The sequence below is a fragment of the Bombus impatiens genome, unplaced genomic scaffold (assembly GCF_000188095.3).
Source record: "Bombus impatiens unplaced genomic scaffold, BIMP_2.2 scf_0526, whole genome shotgun sequence".
Classification (NCBI taxonomy): Eukaryota; Metazoa; Arthropoda; class Insecta; order Hymenoptera; family Apidae; genus Bombus; species Bombus impatiens.
The window spans coordinates 468,970-481,704 of NT_176945.1; the positions used below are offsets into that span (position 1 = coordinate 468,970).

Sequence of the window (12,735 nt, forward strand, 5' to 3'; positions counted from 1 at the left end):
TACTGTTTCGTAACGAATAAAGTATCGTCGAGATTGTGAAGCGACTAAGAAGACTTATAATAAATTTTATAAGACAATAGATCCTTCTTTTTGTCGTCTCTTATTCCTTATCGATTGACTATCGATATCAATTCCGATTTTCATCCCTTTTTTCATTCACGTTCTTCGTGACAGTAATCTTTTTCAGACATGTATAAGGAAAATTTTCAAGTAAAAATTTACAAAAAACCTTCCACGTTCGTCGACTCGTTCTGATCTGTTAAAGATGAATATTATTCGAAATTTATGCTAAAATTGGTCTTATATAAAGTAGTACTATCAGGCAAGTTACTCGTCATTTTCAATTTTCATCTCTTAATTATGTATTGGTTAGGAAAATTATCGTAGAAATTTCAACGAAATGCGAATATTATTTTAATAATAGAAAGAGAATTATTTTAATAAGTATTCCGATGAAATAAATTCAGAAACAACATGACGGACACGGCGGCAGAGAAGAAGGCAGGGATGAAGGGTGGACCGGGGACATCCGGCGAGGGTGACGCTCTTCCAAAAAAGAAAAAGCCAGCACGCTTCGATTTTGGCAGACGATGGCATAAATTCCGTGTTTTGACGCCGAACTCTGCGATCCTTCGTGGTTCTTACGCGATGAACGATCGCCACTTCAAATACAGAAGCCGTGGTCGTCAAGCTGCTCCAGCATCGATCGTAGCCATCGTCTATGGCCGTTTATTCGAGCCGAAAGAATGGGTGAAAGAATACGTAGACCAAGTGTTGGAATACGGAGACAAAGTGTTCCGTACCAGCGTAATGAGAAATCACGTAAAAGATAACGAATATATGAAAGCCAATCTTGTCCATCCAGAATTCTACATTTCCAATTACAAAGTCTTAGTCTGCGTAGAAGAGACAGGAATTTATGGAAACTTGTTGAGTGAAGCTGTCGGTTGTCCGGACTTTGCGGATGGATTGCAAAAGTTCTTTCAGAATAATGACGCGGGAGTAATCACAGCTCAAGGAACATCTATGGCCATGTGGCGTCATCCTGAAATCGGTTTTTTATTCTTTGATCCAGCACCCTGTGACGAGGAAGGTGTTCACCATCCAGATGGTGTAGCCTGTGTCATGAGATTCAAATGTCTGAACGATATTCGCGATCATTTCCTCAAGAGTATGGACCAGAGATACGATTCCAGATATTGCATCGACAAGGTGACTGTGTTGAAGGTCACCGAAGTAGGTCGTGGATATATTGATCGTTTACCGAGCAGCTTGTACGTCGATAGAAGCGTTTTAAGAACTATCAATCCTGTCGACATCGATGAGAATAAAATGGACTGCACCAAACCGGTACCAAAGGGACAGAAGAAGCAGGTTGTTGTAGCAGCTAAGATTCATAGAGAACCTTTACAAATTACCATTTCGAACTACAGTATTGATAAGCGTTTTGCAACAGATCCTCTCGTAGATCAGAATAAATTCGATACTGGTTACAGTTACGAGGACATGCACGTGAACGTACCATCGACGTTTAGGGAGCTTCCCGGTTCTATGGCTATTCTCCACGGGCTGACTCACGAGCACAGTGAGATGTACAAAGGCAAAGGAGCTCAGAATGTAGCAAACTGTGTTCTGGCTATCGCCATGAAGAAGGTTCATCCGGTAAAAACGTGGCTAAGGCCAAAGTTAGACGAAATATTGGCTTTGGGCGATATTTTGTACGCCGAGGTGAAGTCTGCCAAGCCAATGATGAAAAACATGACTGCTCCTGATTTGAACGATATCAAAATCGAATTAGAAGGGAGAAAATTGGTTATAGACGTAGATTTGATCACGGTCACTGGAACGATCTCTTCCAAGATACCAACTGTGTTGAATCTGAGACAAGCTTTGGAAGAATTCTTTCTGGTTAATACAGAAGGAGTAATTGAATCTTCTTCCATGTCCGTGGCGATTTGGAGTCAAGATGATTGTTTCTATATGTTTGATCCTCGTCAGTGTGACGTGATTGGAGTTAGGATTCGAGAGGAAAAGGGTGGGAAAGGCGCCAAGGCTGAGAATTCTCAAAAGAAAAAGGGCAACTGTTGTGTGATAAGATTCCCTACTACCGACGCGTTGGCTGCTTTATTTTTGAAAAATTTGGAACAGGCGAAGAAAAACGATCGTTTTACCATCAGACATATTACAATTCCAGATGACGTTCCTGGAACCAGACCGTGGCACGATTTCCAGCCGGGAACGCCAGGAGAGACGTGGGTTCTTCAGGGAACTATATCGAACGACGACGAAGGCTTTGAGGACGAAAGTAGAGGAATTCAGGGACTGGCTATGCCAGTGATAGCTTTAGTTGCTGCTAGGGAAACACCGCCCGCGAAATGGACCAACGAGATCGTTGACACCGTAGTTAGAGAAGGAGACGCTTATTACAATTGGTGTAATCCGCTTATGGAAGTTGGTGAAGATGTTGAACGATATTTCTTCGTGCCAAATTTGAAGAAGAATCTGTACTTTAAAAATAGAAAGGTAAAAATCGATGTGGAAGAAGGAACTGTTGTTGGAGACTTGACTTCACCAGCCGATTCCGATGTTCCAAATTTGGTCTCAGCTTTAAACCAATTTTTCGAAGAGTATCAGTATGGAATCGTTGACGTGAAGAATATGAGCGTGGCCGTGTGGAAAGTTGAAGAAGAAGTAAAAGAAAAGGACGAAATGGTCCCACAGAACGTGTATTACTGTTTCGATCCTAATCCTCGAAACAAGCAGGGTTTATGGTTAATCGATGAAATGGAAGATGAAGAGAACGCAGCCTGTGTAATTCGAACTTTGGATCTGTCTGTTCTGGCGAGTATAATCGAAACGAATGCAGGCCAGGATTCAGAAACAAACAACGAATTCGCCATTCATAATATGAAAGTCGTTTCTATAGGTCAAGAAATGACCGAAGAAGAAGTTGAAGCAGACAAACAGATTCCAGTGAAGCCTGATTTGAATAATTATTTCAACATGGGTGACAATGGAGCTATCTTACTAGGGAGTTTTAATCAAGCTAACGAAGTGATGTTTAAAAGGCAAACTAGAGACAAACAGCAAGCTGGAAGTGCCTTGGCAACATTAGGAATGACCAAACTATATAATCCTCATTTATGGTACAGAGAAGTGGTGGACGATATTCTTAAAATAGGTGATAAGATTACTACAGACAATTTAGAGAATCTTCCAGAAGGAGCAGAGGAGGAAGAGACTCCAAGAACTTATCTCATCCCTAGTGAAATTAGCGAAGATTTCGCTGTTGGAGTGAACAGAATATACGTTAGCCTCGAAGAAGACACTGTTACTGGCAAGGTAACTGATCTACAGTCGCAATTGGAGACTTTCTTTGAAACGAACGCTATGGGAATATTTAGGCAAGATCACGTAATAATGCCTATTTGGAGAGAAGGCGAAGTATTCTTCACGATGGATCCTAAAGGTAGAGATACTCGAGGAGAGCCTCGCGAAAGAGACGGCACTGCTGCTGTAATGTGGTTCACTGACATAGAGTCACTCGCTAACGCAATTACAGCGGTTGCTACCGGTGAAGATTTCACTTTGGACGTGGTCAGCCTGGATAACGCATACGAGACACGCGTAGCTGAAGAAGAACGTCCAGCGAAGCCGAGTTCAGGAGACAATCCGTGGTATCATTTCCCTAAAATGACAGAAGGCGTATGGACCATCGATGGCACAATTGGTATGGACGATATGAAGTTCGAGAGAGTCAATCGAAATAACCAAACCGCTGCCATTGCTGTGATGGCCATTGTGTTTGCGAAAGTATATGAACCGAGATACTGGACGCAAGCTGTGCTCGATGAGGTTATAGTGACTGGAGATAAACTACACTCAAAATGTGTAGATAGACTTGGAGGGGGTACCATTCCAAGGATCAACGATATTATGACAGAGTTCTTCCTTTCGTCTCGTCGAATAAATTTAAGCATCAAAGACTGCGTCGAAGCTGGGAGTCTGACAGCCAAGCCACCTAAAGTTCAAGATTTAAAGACTGGGATAACTAACTTCTTCTCTAAGTACAAGTCAGGCGCGCTGACTATCAGTCCGAACAGAAATATTGCTCTTTGGAAATTCAACAACGATTACTATGCTTTGATACCAGATTGGACGACCACTTCAGGCGAGACAGAACTAGTGAGACCCAAAGTGTTACGTTTTACTAACATTGCCACTCTTATAGAGTATCTTCAGAACTTCTTAGGAAGCGAAGGCGACTATGAAATGATTGCTATCGACGTGGTCAATTGGAACAAGCTTCCACCGTGGAAGTTCGACCCTAGTTCTGCTGTTCGTCCTTCGAATCTGCCACCTTTGAACGCTTACAGAAGAGTTCGTGGCGAAGCTCGAGCAATTTTAAGAGGAAGTTATCATCAAGGTGACGAGATCTTCCCCGAACAATTAAGAAACAAACAGGAAGCCGCGAATTGCGTCGTTGCTCTAGGGATGTCTGTAGTGAAGAACCCAGTCACTTGGACGAAGAAGACTATGGATGAAATTTTAGCCATGGGCATCAACGTTCACAGAGAAACGAAAAAAGCAAAGCCAACGATAATTCGTGTGAAACCGAAAGACATTATCAGAGTGTTCTACGTAGGAGTTAATATTTTGACAGCCGATATAGAGTCAGGAACAGTGGCTGGAATAGTCGCGATTCCTCCGCCGGATCCTGAGGACAAGAAGAAGAAGAAGGGAAAGCGAACGAGGCGAGCTAGAACTAGAAAAACCAGGAGTAGAAGACCTCAAAGGGTTCGAGCTCCACCTCCACCACCGATACTTCTCGAACAGGGTGTGCCTCTGTTCTTTGAGAAAAATCGTGCTGGAATCGTGGTGACTGATCGTGGAGCAGTGGCTATTTGGAAAGATATGGGCGTCTACTTTATGTACGATCCTCGTGCACGAAGCGATCAGGGTCTCCAAGATTTCTATGGTACCTCGTGCGTCATGTGGTTCGCTTGCTTAGAACCACTTTACGAGGTTTTATTCGCTAACATCGACGAACAGGAAAAGTATGGTCATTACGAGATCTGTAGAGTTATTATCAAGACCGCCATGATCGAACCTTTACCATGTCCAGCTGGTTTCAGACCATATTTCGACTGCACAGGCCCGCCAATTCCAGTAATTCCAATGGTAGGGGCGAAGAAGAATACTACGTTGGATGTGGAGACAGTTACGGAATATAATATCGTGGATGAAGAGCTCAGCGTTCTTCGTGGTACGTTGCACATGCATCATAGAATTTGGAGTACGGATACAAGAGGCTTCCAAAGTACAGCAATCGCTGCCGTGGCTATTGTGGTTGGTCTTCTTCACGTGCCATCTACCTGGACACCTGAATTAATCGACGCTATTTTGAGATACGGAGATTTATTACACTCGGACAGTGTACGAGCCACACTTTCAGGGAATAGGAACTTATCTCCCAGTGAATTGTTGACTGTCTTCATTGTTGGGGATTTTAGAGCTACGATACATATTCATAATCATACTACAGCTGGATTGCTGCATACCTTTGATTTGTCTGAGTCTCTGGCCATGTTCTTCCGATCGAATTGTGCTGGGATTCTTCATACAAATAATATGGCGGTCGCAGTGATGCAGCATTATGGCAAGTTTTATCTATTTGATCCTTGCTCCAGAGATGATCAGGGAAGGCCCAGTTTCGATGGTGCGGCCTGTGTGATGAAGTGTGAAAATATTATGAACATGGCCAAGGTGTTTGTAACTAATTGCAACTTGAAGACACCGAACGTGTACACTTTGAACGCTGTGAATGTGCTGAGCTTGTACTTTTTCTCAGACGCAAAGACCCAATGTCCGCCCAAGTGTATTCAATGATGAGAATTACCTGTTTTTGTCCAGTTTTTGGTTTTAAATGGGAAATTTGTTTAGCTATATCGTAATAAAGGTTCAGTCTTCTGTTCTTCACATTCATGTTTGGAATATGTTTTGAATAAATCGGATTGATTATTAATCCTTTACATTCGTGAAACATTTTATTAAGTTCTCTTTTATTTATTAATTCGATAATTTTATAAATTGAACACATTTATAAAATTCATATTTATGGTCCAAAAAAAAAAAAAATATCGTGCTATGGTAGCTAATAACGATGAGGTATTCTTTGAAGAAAAACAAGAATTTTCGGAAGACTAGTACTTTTTATTTAATTTTCATTCCATTCTTTGCTTCTTCTTTCCTGGTTTTCCATCAACTGTTCAATAATATAATCGAAAACGAAGTTTCATCGCAGTTCAATGCGAGCATCGGTCTAGAGAAACCGGTACGCCTCGCTTATCCTTGAAACTCCAAGATAGAACCGATAATTTCTCTAGAATCGTATCAAAATTGTATCCCGTTACGTGTTAAACCGTTCTTTGTCCAAAAAATCAATCAAGCCGTTTAATGTCATTTCAAAACCACTCTCGATCAGAAACACGATTAGTATATAATTGCATACTTGGAAACATTTTCCCAAGCGAGATACTTGCGTCTTTAGCAGCCACATTGACTTGGACGCGAAGAACGGGCAAGCAAAGGTGAAAACAGACAATAAATCGACGCGGTCGACAACATTCTCAAATTGCTAATTTTATTTATAGGTTTCTTTATGACACAAATCACTTTTAGCATCTACAATGAGTAGGAGTACAGGCTATACGAGAATGAATTTGATACAGATCACTTATTTAGTGTAAATACAATGTATCCTCTTCAATTACACGCTATATAAACTAGATACTTAGAAAACACTGTACAACGCAGCTGAGAACTGTCGGTGATACTTTACAATATGTTACAAGCACTCCTTGAAGCGAGACGAGCCTAACCGCGCCTGAACTTTCTTCCTTTTCCTCGCCATGAAAAAGAAGAAACACGATTCATAATCGCTAGCAGTTAGGGCGTTCCCGAGTGACTTTTCGTATGACGTTTCTCACGTGGTCTGTAGGCCGTGTTTACAAGCGGATCCCGGAAGCTATTCCACATTTATCACGCTCCTATCTACCATTCTTTCGTTTCACGAACACGTTCTCTCCATCTCTTCCGTATTTTTTTCTTAAAATGTTACCTATGAGGAATAGCTTCCTCGTCCCTGACCACTCGTGGGGGTCACGACGGACCCTCGTGACGTCGTCTCGTTCCTCGCAAAGTGAATTAACGCCGAGTTTCGCGGGCAGAATTCGAATGAACGACAGACTCGCGGGTTTTGATTCGGTAAAAATAATCGTCCTGACTGTCCACCCGTTTTTCCCATCGATTCGCCTGTTTACCACGAGTAAAACTGACTTCAAATTGCGCACAATGTATTCATGGTAGATCTTTTTCGATAGATTATTTATGGTATCACCATAGAAAGAACGAATAAACGGATCTTGGAACGAATGCGCGGTAGTCAGGACGATATTATGGACAATGTGTCGCGGTTACAAGTGTAATTCTCTCGTCGTTCAACGAGGAAATGCGTTTAAACGCTTTTCTATCTGCCGTTGAAAACGAGCGTCTACACGTTCATGGATGATCTCTGCCCCCGTAACTCGGTTTTTCGCGCACACCAATCATCGTCTCATGCACACACGCACGCATACATACACGCGATATACACACGGAATAATACATCACACGGATTAACGAGTCTTTTTCTTTGTGGCTAACGTCTGTCAGTACAATCGGTAGTCCTTTTCTTGCTCGCTCGATAGCTTTCTCTCTTTCTTTCTTTCTCGCGATCGTTCCGTGAACCGCTGGTCGTCCTTGCCCGTACTTGTTCGTTTGAAGCCTCGTCCGCTCGATCGTATCTCGATCCGCGATTCAAACCGTTTTCTAGCTGTCGATTCTATTGTTCTCTTAGCCTCCAAGTATGTTCGACGTAAATATTGAATTCTTTTTTTTTTGACAAAATTGAAAATCGGAAGATCATTCCTTTCATTCCATAGGATTGAAATATTGAAACTTAATACTCAAAGAATATAAATTACAAGATATCTCTGTTTCTGAAAATTGAATACAAGATCTCTATGTTTTGAGGATAGTACGACTCTTTCCAATCGAAATTTATGATATCTCTAGGAAAGCATGCTTTTGACTGTCTTGGTTATTCGTACGTAATACGGTAAGCTTTTGTCATTTATTGCGACCAAATTTGAGAATTTGAAAACTACTCAGTGAGAAGAGAAATTGCGCGAACATACGTCTACATTTTTCAACACTTATTTCATTTACGTATCGTCATGTACAAACGCAATATATTTATCGCAACCACTACTTTTTAATTTCCAGTTTAAAACGAGAAACGGCAATCGATCTTCACTGTCCGGTTTCAGCACGAACCAGCTATATAGAGATTTAATCGGTAAATATCATCGACAGAGATTCGTGTTCAAAATCTCACGATGGTTCGTCGAACTATGCAAAACCTTGGATCAGCCTCTAGGAATATTAGACAGCATTTATCAATTTACAGAGCACGGTAGCCGAGGATCGTGGCTGGATCTCGAAGAGTCTTCATGATTCGTGACGCTAGAATGTAAGGATCGCGTGCAGAGGCGTTCGCGATCGAGTGGGAACGAGGCAATGAAGGGAGAGAAGAAATCGGTGGCCGAGGTAAAAACACGGCAAAAGAACCAAGAGGCGCAGACCCGTGGTGAACGCAGAAACAACCGTTTCGTACACGACTGACAGAGGCTTCTAGAGGTTCGAAAACGGATCGTAAATCGTAAAAAAGTATTGTATTATCGTTATAATATTGGCATGATGTCGTTATGGCACGTTTCAAGTTTAAATGTTCGGTCGACGCGTATTACAAGCTTTTTATCTTACGTTCTCGCTATACAGGCATTAATTGTGGTCGCTTCAGTCAAGATTTTTATCGAGAAGAAAAACGTGGAAATAGAGAAGAACATATACATGTATAAAAAAAAAAAAGGAAGAAACAAAATGAGGTACAGTGAAGAAAGGAAAAGAAAGAAAGGAAAAATGTTCCTTTTAACGTTGCTTTTCGTTTTACGCATACGTACACACACATACACTTTCATTCTCTCTCTCTCTGTCGCGCACTTTTTCTTATTTTCCTTTTAAAACATACGCTCGCGAGACTTCGACATAACGCATCTCTTTTTTTTCTTCCTCGTCTACGTCTTCTTTCTCTTCTTCTTCTTCTTCTTCTTCGTCTTCTTCGTCTTCTTCATCGTTACAGTCCTCCATTGCACATTCCCATTAGACGTAACAAATGCACCTTTAAACAAACGTATCTATATCTTATGTACATAAGAGCTGCACCGCTAATGAAAACGCACGAGAGAAAAAAAGGGGAAAAAGAAACAAATGTTCGATAGTTTTCCGGGAGTGCAATTTCTCTCTTATTCGGCGCGTGCTTCATTTCTTCGTTTCATCCTTTTCGTTTTTATCTCGTCACATCTGATTTTCTTCTTACATTTTTATCTAAACTTTTTTTATAAGAAATATGAAAGAGATTACACCGAGGATTCGATATTTCCAGGCTACATGGTATACGATAAAGAGAACAATGGAAATATCTTTGAATAGCTTCCGGAGATTAATAATTTCGCAGAATTGTTGATTAATTTATTGAAACTGAATCAAGGTTGTTCAAATTAAAATAACATTTAAAATGTTGATTGTAAAGTTGAACGAACAGAAAAGGGATCTTTAATTCATGATCATTGTAAATAAAACCAAATCACAACCAGCTTTATCGAAAAGATAAAAGTAAAAAAAAAAAAAAGAGACCTATGAAAACGCAAACGTAACATTGTGCAACGGTCAGCCTCTTTCTCTTGCACACGAATAACGATGATCGTCGGTGAATCTCGATTACAATACGGAAAAGTACAGAAACAAAATGACGATATAAAACGAGAAATACAAACATGTCGTCGCGATGTGTGCAGAGACGTATATAAAATTCACGAATCGGTTCGCGCCATTATTTCACAGTAACAAGGATTCAAAGAGAAACGCAAAAGCCCGATTAAAAGAAAGAAGAAAAAAAAAAGGAATAATACAGAAAAAATATTTAAAAACATGAAAAAAAGAAAAACGGTCGCTCGATCGGCTAAAATATTTTTCTTTCTCTTTTAATCGTTCCGCTATACAACAACAATGGACATCGCCGCTTAATTACACATAAAAACAACACGTCATTAAAATAATGAGGCAAAAGAAAGCACAGCGGAAACTCATCGTTCCAACCATCCGGATGAACAAACATTTAATCATACCATAATCACAATCATTAAATAATATCGATGAATTTTCGTAATTTCCATTGTCCATGTATTTAGAAATTTTCTAAACAAACTTTTCTTTAATAGAACGCTTCCTCTTCTATGCAAGAATAGATCGGAGAAAGATCTTCGATCTCTGTCCATTTGAAAATTAAAAAGTGGGAGACAAGAAAAGAAATAAACGAAAATAAAAAAAAAAAAGAAATAAAATTATAATTTGCTTTTTACAGAAAATTTTCTTCGTTCCAATGAGGTATGTCGCGAAGAATCAAGTTTGATTAATTCCGTAATTTCCTACTGAGGCGACGCGACTCCTGGCGCGGAAGATCATAAGACAAAAATCAAGAAAAGAAAGATAAAATAAAAAGAAAAAACGAATATAAGCGAAGAGTAAGAGGAACGGATTGGTCAGGGGAAGAAGCGAACGCGCGAAGAAACGATCTTCGCTCGATCAGGACGACGCTTGATAAATAATGCAACGCGTCTGCGTGTATCTTTGTCCCCTTCTGGCTCGATCGTGAACGATCAAAGAGGAACGGAGACGAGCACAAGGCTACCCTCGGACACGTTTTAATGGAAGCTCTGGTTCACGCGTTCGACGCCAGAACAGTCTCATAGTTATTGTCTTGGTCGATTAACAGCTCTAAAGCACGCGCTGGCTTGTGCTCGGCTTTGTTCGCTCGTAATCTTTCATTTCTTTATATACTTTTATCTTTCCGTATAATTTAGTTCCTTGAATTTAATATTATTCTAACAGGAACGTAAATATAGAAGATTGATATTGTTATCGAAAAGTGAAACAGATCGTTCACGAAGGAGAATCTTCGTTTGATTGTCAAATTGAGTTAAGATTCCTGAGACTTTTTAAAGTTCTCTAAATAATTGATTATCATTATTATGCAATGGAGATCGACCGAGAAAAGTAAATTATAGAATCATACGTAGACGAATTCAATTTTCCACCTGCCAATCCACAAGAAACTATAAAAAGGGATGGTTGGACCGGAAAATAATGGAGTGAAGTATTCATAGATTTATATATAAAAAAAAAAAGAAAAAAAGGGGGAACTTAAAAGATGAACGATTTCCCGGTTAAAAATAAGGAAAGAAAAGAGATCTTACACGCTAATCAATCGCACAGTGTGTGTGTGTATAGACTTTTAAAAAAATAACAAATTACATACAGAAGAATAGGTATTTTGATACCGTGAGGTTGAATAAAATCAATGATGAGAAAACTGTCCCGCTCTCTTGACTCATCATCATCATCTATTCCTCTTGTTCTCTTCTCTTACTGTTCTTCGTCATCCTTTCATCGTACTTTCATTCTACCTTGCATACGCGATACATACATATCTTCAAACTTCCCTTTCGTTCTTTCTTGCTCGCTCGTTTAACCTTTAGTTATACGTCTGCGGTATAATTATTTTATAGAATATAGTACCTGGCACAGGAACATGACCTCTCAGTCATTGGCATCACAACGTAACAAGGACTACAAGCTGTGTCACGCGCACTTTTATCGCCACCCTGTATTCTCCTTTCACGCATATCTCACTCCTTTTTTCTCTCGCACCCGTTCATACATACCAATCCTCTGATCCATTCTGCCTCTCACTCTTTGAAACACGCTAGCAATCTCTCTCTCTCTCTCTCTCTCTCGCTCGCTCTCTCTCTCTCTCTCTCTCTCGAGTGGGTGACTACAGCCAGACACTTGGTCCTGAGTATTTCTGTATCGTATTTTTCTCAAAATTCTCAATCGTTTGTTCGCATTGTCCGTCAGTTCGTTCACACCATCATCGTTACACATATAAACGTCTCACATTGCCCAGTTTCCATGGAACTGGGTGAAGCCCCGGGCGAACGAACATCTCGAGGCTGAACGCTATTCCCCAGAAAAAGCTCCAGCTTCCTCCCTGTCGCCGATCAAACCATCCTTCCTCCATCATCGAAGACGATCCTCCTCCAACCTGACACTCCTCCGCTTCGACTTGCAACCTCCTATCCGATCAGGCCAAGTACAAAGCGCACCTTCTCTAAACACCTCCAACATCCTTCGTAACCTGGATTCTTGTTTGCCGAGGATCCCAACGAAGAAAACCATCAGAGGTGATCTCGATAAGAGGCAGCACCCCGCCGCTTTCTCCGTGCTCGTGCTCGCCCAGATCGCGACAGTAATAATCGTCCACATCGTCCAGCACCTCGTTTGTTCAACACGTACACGGACCCTGTTGTCGAGGACACACGCAATGACGGTGCCAGCAACAGACTTGTCACGTGGTTCCGGCCGGGGCTACGTAACACTGATCGCCGGGTTGGACGTGCCCGACGGCGCCGACACCACTTCACTCTTTATACACTGTCCGGTCAGTTGGTTCACGCTAAGGGGATTGTTGATATCGTGGGGATTGGTACCGACCGGGTTACGGTGCGGCGGCGGCGG

At 41.1% G+C, this 12,735-nt stretch overlaps 2 protein-coding genes across 4 annotated transcripts in view; one reads left to right on the forward strand and one right to left on the reverse strand.

The window, feature by feature from the left end:
* The first annotated feature begins 6 nt into the window (after positions 1-6).
* On the forward strand, positions 7-6,105 carry LOC105681031. The gene has a single exon (XM_012388105.3). The coding sequence runs from the start codon at positions 475-477 to the stop codon at positions 5,887-5,889; it is 5,415 nt and encodes a 1,804-aa protein (XP_012243528.2). The 5' UTR covers positions 7-474; the 3' UTR covers positions 5,890-6,105.
* Positions 6,106-6,622: 517 nt separating this feature from the next.
* The window catches only part of LOC100745788 (protein pangolin, isoforms A/H/I/S), a 297,400-nt gene continuing 291,287 nt past the window's right edge, over positions 6,623-12,735 (reverse strand). For all 3 annotated transcript variants that reach the window (XM_024369121.2, XM_033321911.1, XM_024369119.2), the window contains one exon: positions 6,623-12,735. This exon is cut by the window's right edge and continues 328 nt beyond it. In XM_024369121.2, coding sequence (XP_024224889.1) covers positions 12,586-12,735 — 150 coding nt within the window. In that variant the 3' untranslated portion in view covers positions 6,623-12,585.

Coding starts and splice junctions, on each gene's coding strand:
- LOC105681031 (XM_012388105.3), top strand. CDS start 475: ATGACGGACACGGCGGCAGAGAAGAAGGCAGGGATGAAGGGTGGACCG.